We start from the raw sequence: 20,959 nt of genomic DNA on the forward strand, positions 1-20,959 counted from the left end.
AAGTATTCTTTATGGGCATTGTATAATATTTTATCATGTGTATATATTGTTTGTAATTTGTGTTAATTGCATTTTTAATTGGGTTGCTGTATTTTTGAAACATATGACAACCATATTTTTATGGGCATCTTTTTATCAGCCACCTCGTTGGGCATTTTGCCTGTTGTGGCGTTGTATTTGTATTTGTATAAAAGCCCTTAAAAACACATACTTTGTTTCGCATTGCATTTGTACTGGACATCCAGAGCATCTCTTACAACATCTTGTCCAACAGTAGTCAGCCAGCATCAAAGTTGGCCCCTTTTTTTCTTTTTTTAAAATAAATGTGTGATCAGCATGTATTCCCAAGAGATCTTTACGATCTATCCAGATTACAATTTTCCCTGGTAATGCTGTCCCCCCCCCCCCCGTGTACGTCTCTAATCCCACCCATATGCATTATGATTCAGAGGGGCAGAACTGATGGCGAAATTTTGCTGACAAGGTGGGGGGGGTCAAAAATGGCTAAAAATTTGCTTAGGTAATACTTGAACGGTCCCAATACAGTAAAACCTCTTTTGCGGACACCTGCTGGACAAAATAATTTGTCCGTAAAATAGGGATTAATTATTTATTTATGCAATATTGTTGGCCTTTGAAAAGGCCTATACAAGAGGATGCGGTGGATTTACACATAGATGTTTTGTAACATTTGATCATAGTGGAGGGAAGCTTGTTCCATTCAACTATGATATTAAGAAAGAAACTGTATTAGTAAGGGTAATTTGAAATGCATACTTTTATTATGCAAGGGGAAATTATTATTTGGCCATATAAGAGGGGTGATTGTATCTGAGGTGTCCGTTAAGAGGGGTTTTACTGTGCAAGTAATTTTCATAATGAAGTAAATCCATGAATTCCAGCTGCCACTATACTGCACATTGGAAATTCAGTGTGGTACAGTAATAGGAAAACTGAATTTTTTAGAATTTTCATTTGTAATATGGTAAAACCCCTTGCTAGAACAATACTCAATACAATGATAAACTCCTATTCAATTATTTTTTTTAGAAAATGTATTCTATGGTCTAATATTAACTTCCTCTATGTTTGAGAGGTGCGTAAACGAACAAAAAACTTGAGTTTTATGATGCTTTGTGAATGATACATTGATTTAATGCACAACTGAATGTGTGGAAAATTCAGTTCAAATGTAAATTAGGGTGACCAACTTGTGAACATAGAAATACTGGGGACTAGACAATACTATCAGATTATGATATATTTTGGTGAATGTTTCTGGATGTGAATCCCTACATTAATTGATAGGATATACAGGGTGTTCTGTTAATGGACCAACAAACTCATAAGGTCGTTAGTAGGCATCGAGAGGAACAAAAATTACAATGGAACATGGTGTTGCAAACCACATTGAGAGAGTGAAAATCGGGGGGGGGGGGGAAATGCATGCAGGTTTTGACATCACGCTGGAACGACAAAAAGTACAATAATAACTACAAAAAGATTTATTTTATTAATTATTACAAGAGTTGTTGGAGGTGGCGGCCACTCTTGCCATTGTACAGTCTACAACAACGTAAAAACGATTCCCTGACGCTCTCGAAGATACCAGGTATGCTTTTGATGTCTGCCGCAGTGACGACAATCCGTGCTATGAGATCCTTTGGTGTTTCCACAGGTGTCACATAAACGAGTGATTTAGGTGACCCTATAGGATATGGTTAGCAAACCCACAAATGTATTCAGTGATCAACGGACATCCACCTTTCGTTTCTCTGGACTCAGAGCCTGCATGCATTTTTTGCGATTTTCACCCTCTCAATGTGGTTTGCGACACCATTGCAACTTTTGTTCCTCTTGATGCCTGCTAACAACCCACTAAGTTTGTCGGTCCATTAACAGAACACCCTGTATATTTGAGGTCATTGGCATACGCAAAGGGGTTTGGGGTTCTAACCCCCCCAAGCCAAGATCGTACTGTTATTTTGCAGGAAAAAATGTACCCCTCAGAAGGAAAAACAATCTGAACCCCCCCCCCCTTCGAGAAAATTCTGTATATGCCTGTGTTCGAAGTATAATAATAGCAATTTAAATTGTTGAAAAAGAAGTTTGCCCCTAGTGTAAATGTGTTATTTTGCCAATGCTTCTCATCAATTTTTAAACCATCAGCTGCTGCTGAATTGATATATACTTAAGAATTTTTTTTTTGTAACTTATTATGAATAATAGCTTATATATTGTCAACTGATGTAAAAGATGAATATGCAAGTTTTACTATTGATGTCTTCTTGTTTCTGTCACCATATTAGAACAGTTTTTGAGCGAGAACCGGTGCTGTTTGATCCCAATGAACAAGTTCAAGCTCTGGCTGCTTACATTGATAAGCTATGTGCAGTGTCACTGCATATGCATCCTGACCATCCTTCATCACTTTTATTAAAGATTCTGAAATTCTATGAAATGGTATATAGGATATTGTTTTTTATTGATTTATTCATACATTTTATTTTTTGGTTTTCACTTTTTTAAAATACTTTCATTAATCTGATGATTTTGAAAAATGTTATCAAGATCTGTAACAAAATATATTGGAATGCATAAAGAAATTATCAAGTACCAGCAATAAAACACATCTATACATAAAATAACATGTCCTGACTGACTGATTCATCATCGTTGAGGTGAAATCGCTGTTTTATTTTCCAGCATGGCCCAGGTCTCTGACCACCTGCTTATATCTGTTCATTGAGGGAGATTTCATTCAGATTTGCAGGCAATGTTCTGGTTAGGAGGAGGTAGTTTTATTTTACACTGTAAAGACTCACTAAGGAGGTTATATGGGGCAACATCGCTGAATTGAAACTGCTGAAGCTATCAACATGAAATTTGTCAGTTTTATTTTATGATGTAGATACTCACTAAGAAAGGATTTATCAAAATTTAAGCCCCTAAAGGGGTGTTAAGGGGAAATTTTCAGATTAGCAAATTTTCTCAAGCTTCTGGACACAGCTAGTTCAATATGAAAAAATATATATACAATGAAAATCACTGTATATTCCTTTTATACTGTTATATCCATTTTTTTAATGTATTAAATTTTTAAAATTTTTAATATTTTCTAATGTGTGAAACCAAAAAATATAATATATATAATATGTATAAACACCTAAGAAAATTTTTTAATCAACATGTTAATTTTATTTGTAATGCATCTGAAGTATTCATAAACTTCTATAGCAATTTCTATAAAAATTAATATTCTGATTTGACAAAAATGTTTTTGATGGAATAGAATAACCAAATTATAACTTAGTTCATCTGTAGAAGACATTTGAAACATTCTTCATAATTTAATTATTGTGTTATTTACAGAGTTGCAAATTTCTGGATTTAGCTGGCAATGCCAGATTTCATGACATTCTATGGGCTTCCGGATTATGAATTGAAATTGACAGTCTTCTTCGATTATTGCCATCTTAAAAATAATAAAAACTTGAGAAAAGGAAATATTGAGTTTGCTGTTACAGTTTTTATTTTTAGAAAGCAACCCCCATCCATCCCCATTACATAAAAATGTTGCTGCCTAACGGTCGAGTGGTTAAGGAACTAGCTTCTCACCGTGCAGGTCTGGGTTAGAATCCCGGCATGGATGTCTACTAACCTAATACTAACAAATTACGTGGACGGATCATGCTGGTCTCTCGGGAATATGTGAAAATCACGTTGTTGTTAATAAATAAATAAAAAGAGCTCTTGCAACATCGCACAACCTAGACTCAGGGTGCAGTAACCTGTATGGGGAGGGGAGGACGCAAAGAAAGAGCCTTCTAAATCTATGAACATAAACAAACATGCCAGCCAACATGTTCACATTAAAAACATTTCTTTATGTATGTGTTTAATTGTGAATTGGCTGATGAATGATACAATAACCATTTTTTTCGCTGTACTAACCATATTTTATAGCGGAAATTACAAAAATTTGGGATCTTTATACTAGAAAATACAGGGCATTGCCAGTTGTAAGCAAAATTCTGAATCTATTGATGAAAATTTAGCGCTTCTACAAATCTCGGTCAATGATAATTAATTTCACAAAAATAAAACGTTCAACATAGCAGAAATATCCAGTAAATATCAGAAATTTGTGAAGGCATCAGTGAAAAAATTAGACATTTCTTTGAAATAATCAGACGCTAAATGGTTACGACAAATACGGCTATGTTTCATAAAATCTGGATAATAGGGTCCTCTTATATATTACTACTTATTTTAATTCTTATAAAAAATAAATTTTTAAACGTTCAAAGGTACATTTGCCAATTTTTTTAAATAAATTGCTGGATTTTCATAAGAAAATTACAAGATTTATACCTTCTGGAGGTTGGCAGGTCTGTATTTATGATATTTTAAAATAAAATATTTTGAATATCAGTAAATGTCACATTGTTTAACTAATTTGACTGGTATCACAGACACAATCAGCAAATGGTGATTGAAATGAAAATTTAATGTATTTATGACTATGCATCTTATTTTGATCAGTAAATCAAAATTTCTACCTAAGTGTTTTAGAGTTTATTTTCCTAGGCAGAGTTTTTTTGAGCTAGATGAGAGGGTAACCTATATATCATCAACTTATACCACAATTCATTCACAGATACAAATTTCTGGCATTAAAAATAATTTTCCACAAATTTAGGTTATTTGTGTACTGTGCAGTCAAACCTCAATTTAAGATACAAGTGTCCTGATCTGTGTGCCATTGAATAAGAACTTATTTACCTCTCTGAATAAGGGACACCGCTATTTAAGGGACAAAAAGTCTGCTCTCATGGGTGTGCCTAATTAGAATGCTTCACTGTATTGATGGAAATATGAATGCAAACAATTTCGGAAGTTTTCTTGTTTTAAATTTGCTGTCCTATTTAAATCTATCATTTATTTCAGTCGCTAGCTGTCCATGAGTACAGCGGCTCATCACCTCTTTGTTTGCCATCTTCCAACATAGTTTGTGCTTGGATGTTTTCATCAAATGCTGCTATCCTCTCTGGAGTTTGTGGTTTGATATGCAGGTAGCAATTTTAATTTTTACATCATATTAAATTATGTTTGACTATTATTGGTATACCAGCTATAATACTTGGCATTGCCTGGGTTTTCTTAAACAAGTTTTTTTGGATCACATGATATCTCCCTCTTTCTTTGAGGGACATGCAAAACATGTCTAAGTTACCAATGTGACGACTTCTTTCGCGACTCATGAAATGAACAAATCTAGATTTAAAAAAATGTAGAAATGAATATATTATTCTTTTCCTTTTTCAAGGTGTGCTAGGTATTTCGATTTCCCCCCCCCCCCCTTGAACTTCAAGTTATGCATCTGCCTGTTTCTGTTTCAAAAGATGCTTAGTTGCAGCTGTGGAATTTCTTCAATGTACTTTTTACGGGCCCATAATTAATTTTAAAACAACCTAAACTATATGAATTTATTCAGTTGAATATTAAAAGACAATACGGAGACATTAATTTTCATGCTTGAGAAGATATAAATAAAAAGTTGAAATCAATGTTATTGCATGGATATCAAACTCAAACGTAGGTCCGGCTAATTACTTCATATTTAATTTTGTGGGCTGCATATCTCTAACTCAATATTTTAAAAATCGAGAATTCAATTCAGTTTATGAAAGTATTGATGTGGCAGAAAACCCCACTAAATTTCCACATTTCTACAGTAAAATCGGGAATTTTAACACTGATTTCTATGGGAGATCATCCTTTGCCTAACCCTCAAAGTGATGCTGATGATGATTCTGACGTCTATTCAAAAAGCTCCCATTACTGGGAGGATTGAAGTGGAAAACCGTTATAAAGGCATAAGCTATTATACATATACTGGCAGCATTAAAGAATTGACAAGCCATTGTAAAGGCATATACATGTCTGAAACGCATTGCTAGGTAACCATGATAACCAGAGTAAGCGTTCCAAAAGTGATTGTTGAGGCCCAAAAACCATTGTTGCTTGACAGTTTTTTGCCTATTTCTGGCATTTGCCTGCTCTGACGAACTTTTAAAGTAGCCTATCGTGTAAGTCAGATCCCATTTGATATATATGCAAAATTTGGTTGCGATTGATCTAAAATTGTAAATTTGTATAGAGAACATACTCATACACAGTCAGAAAATAAATTTTATATATATGTAGATTATAATATTATATTTTTCCTTTATTCTAGTGTTTTTTCAGTGGGGGGAGGGGGCATGGGAAAATTTATTTTCTGTAAAGTTGGGAATGATGAGAAAGACAAATAAGTTTTGGAAGACTAACATAACATAATTTATTTGTCCCCAGTTAATTATATGATAAAACTATGCAAATTAGAATTTATAATAAAATTACATATTTTACAATATTTTATAGAAAATACAAAGAAAGAAAGATAAAAAGAACAGAGTGTATCGGCTCAACAGGTGTAGATATAAATTTATTAATTAAATTAAAAAATAAATGATGACGACAAAAAAGGATAAAATAAAATTTTATGCTAACGATTTTTTTAATGTTGATTTAATGACAAATTGTTAATAATATAGAAGGGAGAGGAAAAATTGAGAGAAGGCAAGAGTAAAAACTAAAATTAATAGAATTGAGTTATTTTTCCATTTAAATTTACCTAATGTTTTATTTATTAATAACTAAATTTGATATCAGGTTAAATTAATTTTTCATTTCATAATATTTGTTTAAATTTGTCCAGTATATATATATTTCAGTCCCTTACTAACTGCAGTGAAGCAAAAGGAAGTCGCTTTCACAGGAAAAAGATTTGAAGAATAATTTTACGAAAAAGATCAAAAGTTTGAGTTTCTCAGTAAAAAGCATGCACATTACATAAAAGGGTAAAAAATGCATTGCTTTAGAAAATGTGTATATATAAGAGTTCAATGATTTGCTGACTTCTAGTGAGACCATGGCAGATGCTCATCAATTAAAACTCAGTATCTAATCTAATCGACACGCTTCAACTCATCCTGTTTGAATTTTATTGGTAATGACACAGTATCCAAATGTTTTTACCAAGGTCTGAAAAGTATGCAAACTGATTTAGAAATATTGAGTTGTAGCTTGTCATTAACCGGGTTCTTAACTGGTTAAAGGCCAATGCTCCATAAATGGAACATAGTTTTTATTTACAAAAATATCAGATAAAAAATGGTTCAAACATTTCCGGTTTTTTATTGTATATTGAGGAGTGTTCATAGAAACATTTTTGACTGAATTTTGAAATTTGACATTTTCTGGGCATTTTTTTCCCGTTTCAATTAAAATTAGCCGAAATTTCAATTTTGAAGTAAATTGAAAATTATTTTGTGTGTTTCTACCACTTAATATATCAATCAAAGTAAATCAATTAGTTTCTTTGTACTGTTAAACGTTAAAGAGCTACGCGTGTTCAAAAATGCACGTTCCATTTATGGAACATTGGCCTTTCAATAGAATGGGATTCTAGAGATATCTAATGTGCAGTGCGCGGCTTCGGTTTTCCCGTTTGACCCCAGAGTGTTGTCATCATTTGACATGGTTATAGGGGCTAATTCTGGGTAATATGACACAGAAGAATGTGCTTTCTGGGGTGGATTGTTTATATTGGGTGAGTACTTTTTTATTCTTACATTCTTAGAAATGTATGTTTCTGCGAACTGCAGACTAATCAAACCGACTTCGACAATCTTAGATAATATTGTTGTGTTCAGCTGAGTGTAACCATATCAAAAGGTATCTTACATTAGAAGAAGCTGTAGGATATTTAGAAACTCTTTCAGATTCCTAATTAGAGGATGTAGATATATGCCAATTACGTGCTAATGAAAATGGGAACATCATGGATGAAGATGATAGTGTTGAAAATGATCTACAGTAGTATCAAAGGTTCAAACTGATGCATGTGAAATGCTAGGTAATTTTGCAACAATGAGGATAAGGTGTTAGAAAACTCCCGAAATGTGTTGTTCAAAAGATGTAGAGCAGAAAAAAGGAACAAAACGCAAGTGCAACACTCAGGTTTCAAGAAAAGGCAAGACAGTTTTGAGCGATCAGAAAAAAAAAATTATTACATGGGATAAAAAAATTCTTTCTAGAACCTGATCAAAACCTCAGCTCTGGATTCCATTGAAAAAAATTTGGGATATAACCATTACAACACGTTGGATAGCCGCTGTGGTGGTCGAGTGGTCATAGTGACGGACTCGCGATGCGAGGATCTGGGTTCGAATCCCACCGGCGCGCCTCAGTGATGGTCGGCTGAAGTTGGTTTTTTGTGGTTCCCAACTGCAAGGGAGCCGATCTCCCCGTTAAAAAGTCTCGCCACAGAGAGCAACAGGCCTACAGCGTTACAAATATTCAATCATTACACTTCACTCACAATTTGAAGTATAGATGGCAGCACTGAAATATCATACACTACACTAGCTACACACTCAGACTGTCAGGTGCACTCACTTTGTTCAAGACTCTGCCACGAAGCTGGGCGGGAAGAGATCTCGGCAACAGGATAAGTCCGGTGGCAGAGACCCTGGCGTTCAGCACGTTGGATAATTCATTCAGAGTTGCGAGAAGCTGATCATATTTCACATTTGGAATTCCGAAGAGAAGTGACAATGGACCTTCTACGAATGAAGGAGGGGTTAATTATTTATCCAGGTCCACGTTGTCAACTGAAAATCCAGGCCCACGTTGTCAACTGAAAAAAAGATGTCGGGTCATTTGATGGCCATTATATTGTGTCTGCGACATGAAAACGGTATGTGGATTTCCAAAAATGTGTATAAATGCTACCAATATGACAAACTGGTCCATCAAATATATATGTTTTACTTATTTTATCGCGGACATTAGAAAATGTTTTTAATTTTCTGCACTCGTTTTTATGTTGAAAAAGCCGGTATGTGTTACGAATTCGAATTTGTAGTAGAAAATAAAAAATTTTGTGTGATAACTGTACTCCAGAAATAAATAATCGTTGGAATATAGGCGATACCTTTTTCCACTTTCACCTCTCCCTAAGTGCCAATGTTCCATTTATGGAACATCGTGAAAAACAAGGAAAAAAATTTCTTTCTTCAAATTTCAAAGTTGATCTATGTATAGGCATGTGAAAGGACCCCGAATTCCAAATTTCAGAACAATAAGTGACTTTGTTCATAGTTTGTCCTTTAAACAGTTAATAAGTTCATATCATCGTTGATTTCATCTATGATTTGAGGAATTTGTTTTCTAATCTATAGTCTGCCACTGTGGTGGTTGAGTGGTCATAGTGATGGACACACATCATGAGGACACAGGTTCTAACCCCACCGGTGCCTCAGTGTAAGATGGGACGAATAGTGATTTTTGTCGGAATACTAAATATTCGGCTGTTGTTTTGGCCAAATACTGAACTAAAATTATAAATAAAATTGTTTTTAATTGAAAATTAAATTAGGGGCCGTTCAATTACAGGGGTGGTAACTCTGCGCCAATTGCACCATAGTGTGCCAAAATGAATATCCTGCGCCAATGGTGTGTTTTTGCGTCATTCTGCGCCAAAATCGCACCGCGCTTCTAAGGCTTGCAGCTGACGTAGAAGCTTCAGCTTATTTCTCCGTGTTTGTGATTGGCTTACGGAAAACATACAGTACGTCACCCACCGAGGAAGACGTTGCTGTTCTACTGACGGACCGTGACGAAGAATTCACGGAGCAAAGAAAAAGCGTATTACAACCTCCGTGGGTACTTTTATTTCAGGAAGGAGACACGGAAGTTGGCAGATTTTTTTTTTTTTTTTTTACCACGTGCTGCGATGACGATGCCGTGTTTTTAACTTCTTGAGTGAGAAAAAAAATACAAGATGAGTCTTTCGAAATTGAAAGGTAAGATTTCGATTCTTTTATTTAAATTATTTGAGGTCCTTTTGTACAATTTGTTTTTTTTTGAAAATCTAAAGCAATGATTGACAGGAACAAACGCGCAAATTAAGAAAGAGCTAACTTCTCGAAATCTCTCTCTTCTCGAAAATAATTATTCAATAAAGTTCAGGCCCGGGAAATAAAACCGTTTTTGTGATTTTCTTTTCATTTGAGATTTTTTCAACCCATTGAAAATGTAATTTATTTCAGAAGAAATGCATCAGAAATGGAAATTACTTTTCTTTGTTGTGCATCATATCAATTAAAAAAAGATGACTCGATTTGCTCTACAAGGAAAAGAAAAAAAAATTTTTTTTTTGCAAAATAAGTGTTTGAAATACAATCATCAAATTCGAAATTTTTTTGTTGCCCGAACTGGAGCGCGGTTCGAGCACGAACACGGACGTCACAATTAACGGGTTAAAATTGATAGTAAATAAAATTGTTGCTTTTTCTGTTTGTAAACTGTTTTTTTCCATTTATAATAGTCCGCAGCGTTGCATTTGATACACGAATGTCATTTATCAATAACAAAACCAGGGCTCCCACTCATCCTACTTTTCGGTAAAATGTCCTACTTTCTAGTTTTTGTCCTACTTTTCCTACTTTTTTACCAAATCCTATCAACAAAATTAGTGTAATTGATTTTAATTGAGCAGGAAATCATTGATATATTTACAAATGTTGTATTATTACAAATAAATGATATTATTACAAATGTTGGAGAATGCAATTAATGATTCTGCCAAAGCAGAAATTGTATCATTTTTAAGATTATTTGGGGGAGGGGGGGGGAGTGTGGAAGTGTATGTGGTATGTGGGCCATTTGGTTGATTAATTTTTCATTTGCTTAGTTTGAGGGTTCAACAGTAGTCATTAAAAACATCTGTCTGGATGGAAAAATAATTTTTATTTATTACTTCATGGTCTTGGACAGTAACTAACATTCATCATTCAAAATTATGGTGCAAATAGGTGAATAAACAACATGTTTGCATTTCAAAGCGGTTGGATACATAGGCCTATTCTAGGTTTGGTGATTCTGATGCTACCCAAAAGCATTCAGTTGTCTTCTATAAGGCATGAAGTGACATAAACAATATTTACAATGCTTGGCAAAGAGCTAGAAATGGAAGTGCTTCATTTGTCAAAAATGATTACACTGGCATTGAACAGTAAAATGTGAACAAATCCCTTTAAAAAATGATGGGCAATGCAGTAAAACTATCTGATTCACCATGCCTTATTTACACCGAATCTTTTAATCTACACAATTTGCACTGTGCTTTTGAAAGTGGTCTCGAAGGAATTTTATTGAAAAATCAGCGTCATTCTTAAAAAACGCACGTCTTCAAAATTTGCTGTGCATTGTTGAGGAGAGTTGACAAGCTCTGCACTTAGGAAGACTCCAAAAAAGAATGTAATATATATGAGGAGTGACAGCAAAGAATTATCTGTGGTTGCTAGTGCACTGTTTTGGCCAAAAATTAGTTTTGTTACCATCATTTGTCATTTTGCTTTGGCTTCAGTCAATCTTATAGGAAACTGAAATAGTGCTATGAAAAAAAAAGGTTAATTCAAAATTTTGAATTTTTTTTTTTTTTTTTTTGCAAAAAAAATTTTTTTTGAGGGATTTTTTCCCATTATGCTATGATTATGTTGTCTAAGGGGGTAACCCTCCCCCATCCTACTTTTTAGTCCTGTGTTTTCCTACTTTTTCTCATTTTTTGAGTGGGAGCCCTGCAAAACCTTAAAGGGGAATGAAAGGAATTTCTATCAAGGTTTTTCTTCTATGTATATCCATAAATCTTCAAAAAAAATTTTTTTACTAATTTTAACTAATTTTGGAAATTTTTATTTCTAACCTTTCAGAGAAAAAATAATTCACGGCCGTAACAACTATTCTTTTTGTGGAGAAACATGATTTCACCACCCCTTCCCCCCATGAAACTCAATGATTTCTTCAATAGTATTTTGTTCCCTTCTACTTTTCGCCTGGGGCAGTTCCGCCCGTGGATAGAGCGTAGCAGTAAATCTGCACTAAGAAATTCTGATATTTTTTTAACATAACACGCGTGCCAAAAATGTCGTTAATCCTCAATAAATATATAAATTTGATAGGGAAAAAAACATCAGCATTGTTTCGCGGGACGTTTTCAGATCACTGAGCTATCAGGAAATTAAGGTTTTCTAATAGAGTAGTGTTTTAAGCAAGACATTCGCACTTCACGAATTAAACCTATATAGTAATATCCATAACTGATGGGGTGACCATACGTCCTGTATATCCCGGGACATTTCCGTATTTTTGCAACTATAAGAATATTCATCTCACAAATTTGTCATGGTTAAAGTTTTGTTTCATGGAATTCATTTTAATCCATTGCAATTTGCAGTAATGCTCAATTCTTTGTCAGTAGCAATTTTGAAAGGAATTTATGCAATATTTGCAACGTCTCTTACCTTTAGCATCATTTTTGGCGGTAATTGGCGATGTCTACATTTGAATCCTAATTTCTTGTATTTTTCTTAAGTAAATGTGGCCAGCCTAGTAATTGCAAGTCAGAAATGTTCTGGAGGTGAGAGTGAACAAGCCTGCAACTAGCGAAAGACTGGATTCTGGTGTCCCAGGCGCTGGACCATAAGGGGCGCCACATGTACTTTTTCCGTTCAAAATAATGGGGGAGAGGGGGTGAAAAAATGAATACTAACTCCACGTTACAGTGAATTTCCATTTCTAGTTGCGGCGCTGAGGGTGAACGTTAACCCCTACCCTTGGCTGTGAAAGTCACTAGGAAAATATACTGTGGGAGGAATTGTTCATTTCAGCCTCTTTCCCCCCCCCCCCCCGGTTCTGGCCATGTGCTTGCAGATTATATGTTCAGATACATTTCATTCAGTTAATGTATAACTCTTTTTAAAAGAGCATATTCTCAAATGTTGTATTTATGTTGCAGGAAGAAGCAGAGTTTAATCCTTCTGTGCTGGATGAGATTGACAGTAATGGAGACTGTATTCGCAGCTGTTGTTTGGCTGGATTCAAGCCCGGAGAAGCACAGTGCAGGATTTGTAATGTCATAATAAGTTGCAAACAACATGGCATATCTGCTGTAAAACGTCATGCACTTGGAAAGAGACATGTTGAGCTGTGTAGGCGAGGGGTGACAATGGTAAACTGAAGATTTGTAAGCACCAACTCTCTGTGAATTCATGGAGTAACTTGAAAAATCTGAATCAAAGCATAGATGATGTAATTGCTGCAGAAACCAGATTGGCTATCAGGGTTGCACAGAAAGACCTTCCATATAGTCTTGGTGATGTAGCAAGTGATGCTTTCTATAAAATGTTCCCGGATTCTAAAATTGCAAAAGAATTCTCTTGCAGTAAAAAGAAAGTTTTGTACGTGATTTCTGATGGAATTGGACCTTATCTGAAAGAGGAAATGATAACAGATATATCAAAATCTGAAGCCTTTTATTCTATTCAAATAGATGAGACACCTGCATCTGAAAAGAGAATTCAGCAGCTTGATATTCTTATCCGCTACTTTAGTGAGAAGTGTCAGCGAATTGTTGTTGATCATCTAGAATCATTTCATATTGGACATGCCACATCGCAAAATATGTTGGACTGTATTGTTGAAGCCCTAACAAAGCTTCCATCTGAAAAACTTCTAGCCTTTTATAGCGATGGGCCAAATATCATGAAGTCGTTGAAGGCCAAGTTGAAGAAAGCTTATAGAACAATTCCCTGTATAGGAAGCATTTTTTAATAAAGAATTTAAAAAATGTATTAATGCTCGTGATACCCAGCGATGAAGTAGACTTTGTCAGGCCTTTGCAGATAAGACAATATATGCAAAGGCATTATTTTTGCAAAATATATCTAATTTGTTCACAGGTTTTTTACTATTGTTCCAGAAAGAAGAACCTTTAATTCATGTGTTATATGAAGAATTAACTTCGGTAGTGAAAAAAATTCTCGGAAGATTTATGATTAGCACAACTTTTCTAGAAAAAAATGGCAGCCATCTGCAGGAAATTGATCTGCGTAAAGGAGAAAATTGGTTGAAAAAGCCTGAAGTTGGGAGCGATACTCTCAAGGAGATGGCGAACTGGAATAACCCAGAAAAGCACGAGTTCTTTTTAGTAGCTCGAGCTTTTTATATATCTTGCATTGAACACCTTTTGAAATCTTTGCCACTGGGTAACAAGTTTCTGATGTGGCTTAAATGCCTGCATCCATTATTGAAGTACGAGGCATCATCCTTAACATGCATGAGGCATTTGGTGTCATCTGTACCCACTGTCATAGAACCCAGTAGTGTATCAAGCACAGTAGATGAATGGGTCATCTACCAATCAGATCCTGAAACCAATGAATCAAGTTCTAAAAGAATTGATGAATATTGGTCAGAAATATTCAATCATAAAGATTCATTAGGTAATGCCAAATACAAACATTTGCCAATTTTAATCAAAGCGCTGTTAACATTGGCCCATGGAAATGCAGATCGTGAGTGAGGTTTCAGTCTGAATAACAACAGCTTGCAATCCAGAAGCAGCCTTAGTATTGCCAGCATTAATGGCATTAGAAAAATCAAATCTGCGGCTAAGAAGTGTGGGGAAATTTCCTTGAATGCAAATCTTCTGACTGCTGTGAAAATGTCATGGCGACGCTATGAAGAAAGAACGAAGTCTGAAGAAAACAAAGAGAAACAAAAAGAGATGGGTGAGACTGACTAAAGATTGAAAGACTTGAAGAATGAAGAAAAAGAATTGAATAGAAGGTTGCAGTCCACACAAATTTTGCTGAAAAGGGCAGAGCAATCCATAAGTGATCTATGAAAAGGAAATCTTTTGTAGATGTAGAATGTGGAGGAGTTTTGCTATCAGATTCAAATAACAAAATTGCAGAAATAATGTCCCGCTTAGAAAAAAACAAAAAGGAGCAAATGGGAAGCTGTGCAAAAAAGCAGAAGGCTAAATAAGGTCAATAAAAGTATTGGATAAATTTGGTATTGTTTTTTTCTTTTTCTGAGTATTTCAGATTAATAGCATTTTCCTTTTTTAAGTATATACATTAGAGGATATTGTAACACAGTGGTGTACAAAAGATTTCCAAAAACTAGAAACGTCTTAAGGTGTTTATTTTTTTATCTTTTGTCACATAAATAAAAGTATTGTCAAATTCTTAGCATTCCACCTCTCTTTAACCTGGTTACTAAGTATTCATGTACTTGCACTGTGGTCAAAAGTAAAGTGTAGAACTGATTAGTAACAATGATTTTTCATGCTTCAACCCAAAATAAAATTTCCAGATGGTTTTATGACAGCCTCTCTTTCTAACAAGGTGTCCAAAATCCTGAAACACCAAAAATTAAAAACAAGTTGATAAACATATGTTTGATAACAAAAGACAGTGCTGTTGTTTTAGTTTGAAAAGGGGTGAGGGTTACCTAAAATATTCTTGTAAGTTAATTTTGCTGCTCCAATTTATAAATAACTGCTCCGAATCCTATATTTTGCTGCTCCAAAATGGACTTTGCCACTTCCCACCCCTGAAGATGGACTTGATGGATCCTTCAAAATGTTCTGCTTTTGACGCCGACCAGTTGAAGGAGCAAAAATATCTTCAATAGTTTGACTATCTTTCCCCAGAAGTTGATTGTCTGGTTGAAAGTGTTCAAAATCATTGGGGATATAGGCATGTCATTTATGAACTCGACGTCCACGAGATTGACCTCTTCTACCTTTCTTATTTGTGCATGTTGCTAAGTGGCTGTTTTCATCAGAAGCATTCAGAGTATCATCTAAAGAAAAAAATTTACTCGAAAATCGGGTGGAAAAGGAGAGAAAAAGAGAAGATATGCTGTCACCCACATGAAAAAAAATTGGAGACAAAACAAATTTCACACACTTATTATCAACAATTTTAATATAAATTTTAAAAATAGTATTTTTTTTTTTAATTCGGGAGGTTTGCTCTTGAATTCCCTGTCACTGAAACTAATACCCATGGAACTGTGCAAAATAGAATAGCAAGTAAGAATTTTTAAAAAAAGGAATAATGATCTAAAAATGCTTCAAATGGAAAACATCAAAAAGGAGGGCAAATTCTCTCAACCAAAAAGATTTGGAGTGAATCCAGTGCAATAAACGTCCAAACATATTATCTTAGTCATCACAGCTAGTTTGATTGGAAATTTCGTCCGAAGAAGAGTCGCTTTGATTTTGCATAATGAATTCATCTTCATTGTTTTCTGCATTTTGTTCTTCAGTATCTTCCTCTACATTATAGATGCCTTCGGATATATTATTGAGAGTTTCAAGGATATGTTGGCATTCGATTTCCTGACAGCTGGCCGTGATTTCCCGTTCGCTTCTACACCGAGATTTCACTCATAAAAATGTTCGGACTGTAAATGAGTTGAACGAAAAGGCATGGGGTCCCATGTCAAAATACAGTGATTAGTGTGGAAGAACTGTTGCTCTACTGGCAACCACGTTATTTCTTTTTATACAATTTACTGTGCATGGAAAGACACCCCCACGTGGTCTCTCTAGCTGAACATTTTTGTGCACGTACTGAAAATGCAGACAAAATACACAATACTGTCTCATGATGACATGTAAATGCAAGTTTTTTTATGTATAAATAAATGTATATAATCGTGATCTGTGACATTGGCATAAACATTTCCCGGCCTGTGGATGACATTATTGAAGGAGATCCTCTTTATGGCTCCCACAAGGGTGGGGTTGACATTGCCCAGATGATTCTCATTATATTTTGTTTTTTTGTCGCTATAAATTCACTGTATAGGGATCTGCGAAAGATCCCAGACTAGGGGCCCTGCTCCAGGATGTGGGGGCCATGGTTCCCTGAAGTATAAACTAGAAATAGATTTTTATCAGTGAATTTACCCCCCCCCCTCCCTCATCCATACTCCCCTTTTGAGATTTGTGTCTTCAGCTTTAAATGTGGGTGAGAGTGCATACAAAATATCCATAGCATTGTGCCAAACCATCTGAAAACTGAATAAGTTTCCTTGAGCTTAAAAAGTGGGCGAGATTGGAAGCGATACTGTTATATATTTTTAATAAACTTATTAAAGTTTTGAAAAACTATACATTGTATGCAAAAAACTGTAGCAACTAGAGAGTAAAGTTCAAAATTTCAAACAGCGGTCAAAATGACCGATGAAATTTTTTTCGGACCAAAAGAATTTTTTTTTTTCATCAAATTAGGAAAAGTAACGTAGAGAAATCGCAAAATTTTGAAAATAAAGATGTGGTGGGTGATCAAAGTTCAGAAAGTGGTCAGATTGATGCGGTCATGACAGCACGATAGTTCTAGTGTTAAACCAGTCTAATGTATTGCCTTGTATACCAGCTAATGACAATTTCTCTGTTAGTATCATTAGATCCACATAGTCAAAAGCTTTTTTTAAATCCAGAAAAACCGTTATTGAATATTTATTATAGTTAAACACGACACACCTGGTGTTCAATAATTACTTCGTTCTGAAATGGTCATTTCTGTACTTTTACTTTTTTGAAACCCATATTGGTTACATAAACTGAAGAGCCAAAAAAACTGGTACAGGCATGCGTATGCAAATAAAGAGATATGGAACCAATCAGAGTATGGCGCTGCAGTCGGTAACACCTATATAACACAACAAGTATCTGGCATAGTTGTTAGATCGGTTACTGCTGCTACAATGGCAGGTTATCGAGATTTAAGTGAGTTTGAACGTGGTGTTGTAGTTGGCGCACGAGAGATGGGACATAGCATCTCCGAGGTAGCGATGAAATTTGGATTTTCACGTACGACCATTTCACGAGTGTACCGTGAATATCGGGAATCCAGTAAAAAATTAAATCTACGACATCGCTGCTGCCGGAAAAAGATCATGCAAGAACGGAACTAACGAGAATCATTAAACGTGACAGACGTGCAACCCTTCCGCAAATTGCTGCAGATTTCAATGCTGGGCCATCAACAAGTGTCAGCATGCGAACCATTCAACGAAACATCATCGATATGGGCTTTCGGAGCCGAAGGCCCAATAGTGTACCCTTGATGACTGCACGACACAAAGCTTTACTCCTCGCCTGGGCCGGACAACACTGACATTGGACTGTTGAGGACTGGAAACACGTTGCCTGGTCTGACGAGTCTCGGTTCCAATTGCTGCGAGCTGATGGACGGGTATGGAGACAACCTCATGAATCCATGGACCCTACATGTCAACAGGGGACTGTTCAAGCTGGTGGAGGCTCTGTGATGGTATGGGGCGTGTGCAGTTGGTGTGATATGGGACCCCTGATATGTCTAGATACGACTCTGACAGGTGACAGGTACGTAAGCATCCTGTCTGATCACCTGCACCCATTCATGTCCATTGTGCATTCTGACGGACTTGGACAATTTCAGCAAGACAATGCAACACCCCACACGTCCAGAATTGCTACAAAGTGGCTCCAGGAACACTCTTCTGACTTTAGACACTTCCGCTGGCCACCTAAATCCCCAGACATGAACATTATTGAACATATCTGGGATGCCTTGCAACGTGCTGTTCAGAAGAAATCTCCACCCCCTCTTACTCCTATAGATTTATGGACAGCCCTGCAGAATTCATGGTGTCAATTACCTCCAGCACTACTTCAGACATTAGTCGAGTCCATGCCACGTCGTGTTGCAGCACTTCTGCGGGCTTGCGGGGGCCCTACACGATATTAGACAGGTGTACCAGTTTTTTTGGCTCTTCATTGTAGTTCTGGTAATTTAAGAAACTTATGAGCTGTTTTTTTTTTTTCATACATTTTTTCTATTACTTTTGAAAAAATGTAATACAATTTTAACAAATTAGCCAAATCACAACCACATCCCAATTGTTGTCATCAATTGGGACGTGACCTCTCATGGAAAGACGATTCTGAATTTTTATTTTCAAACTGGCTGCAGTAATGAGCATTTGAAGAAATCTTTGCACATATGTAAAGCTATACACATTTAATGGTTAAGGACTAGACTTAACACCCTGCATAAACCATGGCCTTATTGTGGGACATTATGGTAAGTTAAAACCTTTATTATGAATTTGGGACTTTTTTTCCATTTTTCTTTCTATCCATAGGTACAGGGATGAACTATACAGAATGAGACAGACTGCTGCTGGTCCTATCATGCATGTTGAAAAGCTGAATAGTTATATATCTGACATGTGTAATATGCTTGGCCTTCGTGCAGCTTTCAGACGAACCAGTATAAGTGCTTTTTTCCGTGAAAAACTACCACCAGCTCTCCGTAAAAGGATTCCTAGAACAGCTGATAGCTTTTCAATATACCGGCATCCAGCATTATTTGGGTTTGCTGTGCTTTTTCTTGAAGAAAACAAAAAAGGGACTCTTTCTTTGGAAATGTTGCTTTCAGTAAGTGGGATGCACACAATTCTTGCATATTTTACATATTAATTTGTGATTATCTTTGATGTATATTGAGAATTTATTTCGTGGATTATAATGTTTGCACTTATTTAGAAATTCACCTGAATGAAAATAATATAACATGTTAACCAATGAAAATAACACATTTACATTTCCAAAGAACTGAAGTTGAAGATACAGCTCATGCATGACTTAATCTCTTTATGTATGGTCATTTGACAAAAAATTTGGGCGATGTACAGTTGAAGTACCAGCAAAAAATTTAAAATCCCAGTACTACTGGTATATAGGAAATGGAGGAGGGGATAGATGAGTAGAGCAGGTTTTCAATTCTTTCTCGCTCTCCTAACCATTTTCTGTACACAAGACTTGTGCTTGTCAGATGTGTTTCTAAATTTCACTTTTCTGACACTCCAAGTGTATTATGACCATAGGTTCCATTGTAAATATTGTTCGTCTCGATAAGTACTAGCTCCATTTTAGTTTTTTTTCTCATAAGTACCAATCTCTAAAACAGAGGTCTTCAACTTTTTTCTAGTCGTGAGCACTGCCAGTACCCATCATCAAAAGACACAAGCACCCTTACAGCAAGTTTGACATACGAATGCATGAAATCAGAATTTCAGTTCCTGAATTCAATTAATACAAGGTGTTCAATTGGAACATTGACCAAGTGTCAGCAAGCATGAAATAGGACATGGGTATGGAGCACTCTGGGTGCTTCAGGGAGCGCTGTGATGAAGATGCCTACTCTAAAGCTTGTGTTTTTGGATAGCAATTCCTTTTCTATTTTCTGAACAATTTGGTTCATCCTAGTTGTCAGAACTATTAAAATTTTCCTCTTCTCTGCTAAATTCCATATGTGCTTATTAATATCTTTCCTCTAATCAAATGGTTTTTATCATTATAATTTTAGAACAATAAGAATACCTTCAAAATGTAAATTTGTCCAATTGTGCAGAAATAACTTTGATGTGCAAGTTCTAAAATTTTCTCATTATATGAATATTTGATATATACCTGAAATTTTCTCTTTTGGGAAAGGGGTTCAGCCCCCTTTATTTTGGATAAGGGAAGTTTTGCTGCATTTATATTTTTCTGATCATTTGAACACTTTTTTTCTTTCTTTTTTTTGACATTGATCTTTATAGAGAACCAGAATTAGAGAATCATATTTGAGATTCCTTTCTTCTGAAGGACTTCAGAACATTGTAGCTTTCTTGAAGACTTTTATTCGAACGATGAGCCTGACACCGCAGGAAAGAGAAACGAATAGAGACTTGGTGTAAAATCAGTGGATCCAGTGTACATATATTTATGTAAAATACAACACAATTTTAAATATTTGCTTATTGTTTTTGCTATCATATTCATATTTGAAAGCCCAACCAATATTATTAACGAGGCATTTTTCTGTGCAGAATATCTGTGCATTTGTCAATCTGCATCAGCACCTATGTTTTTATTGGTTGGTTTCACCAGAACTTGGTTGAATTTTTTTTCCATAGCTTTAATTTTTCAGTGAAAGTTTACATTAAGTTAGGTTTCATT

At 35.4% G+C, this 20,959-nt stretch overlaps 1 protein-coding gene and 1 pseudogene across 2 annotated transcripts in view; both read left to right on the forward strand.

The window, feature by feature from the left end:
- LOC149070646 (centromere protein I-like) overlaps positions 1-20,752 on the forward strand; it is a 111,229-nt gene extending 90,477 nt beyond the window's left edge. For both annotated transcript variants that reach the window (XM_089248963.1, XM_089248964.1), the window contains exons 14-17: positions 2,310-2,463; positions 4,951-5,075; positions 19,099-19,393; positions 20,560-20,752. In XM_089248963.1, the coding sequence (XP_089105089.1) occupies positions 2,310-2,463; positions 4,951-5,075; positions 19,099-19,393; positions 20,560-20,697 (712 nt within the window). In that variant the 3' untranslated portion in view covers positions 20,698-20,752. The remainder of the gene's footprint in view (positions 1-2,309; positions 2,464-4,950; positions 5,076-19,098; positions 19,394-20,559) is intronic.
- On the forward strand, positions 13,294-14,940 carry LOC149070647 (uncharacterized; annotated as a pseudogene).
- Positions 20,753-20,959: the final 207 nt, after the last annotated feature.

The sequence above is a fragment of the Pholcus phalangioides genome, unplaced genomic scaffold (genome assembly GCF_987345545.1).
Source record: "Pholcus phalangioides strain wild (caught in Gottingen) unplaced genomic scaffold, Ppha-v1.0 ptg000021l_1, whole genome shotgun sequence".
Classification (NCBI taxonomy): Eukaryota; Metazoa; Arthropoda; class Arachnida; order Araneae; family Pholcidae; genus Pholcus; species Pholcus phalangioides.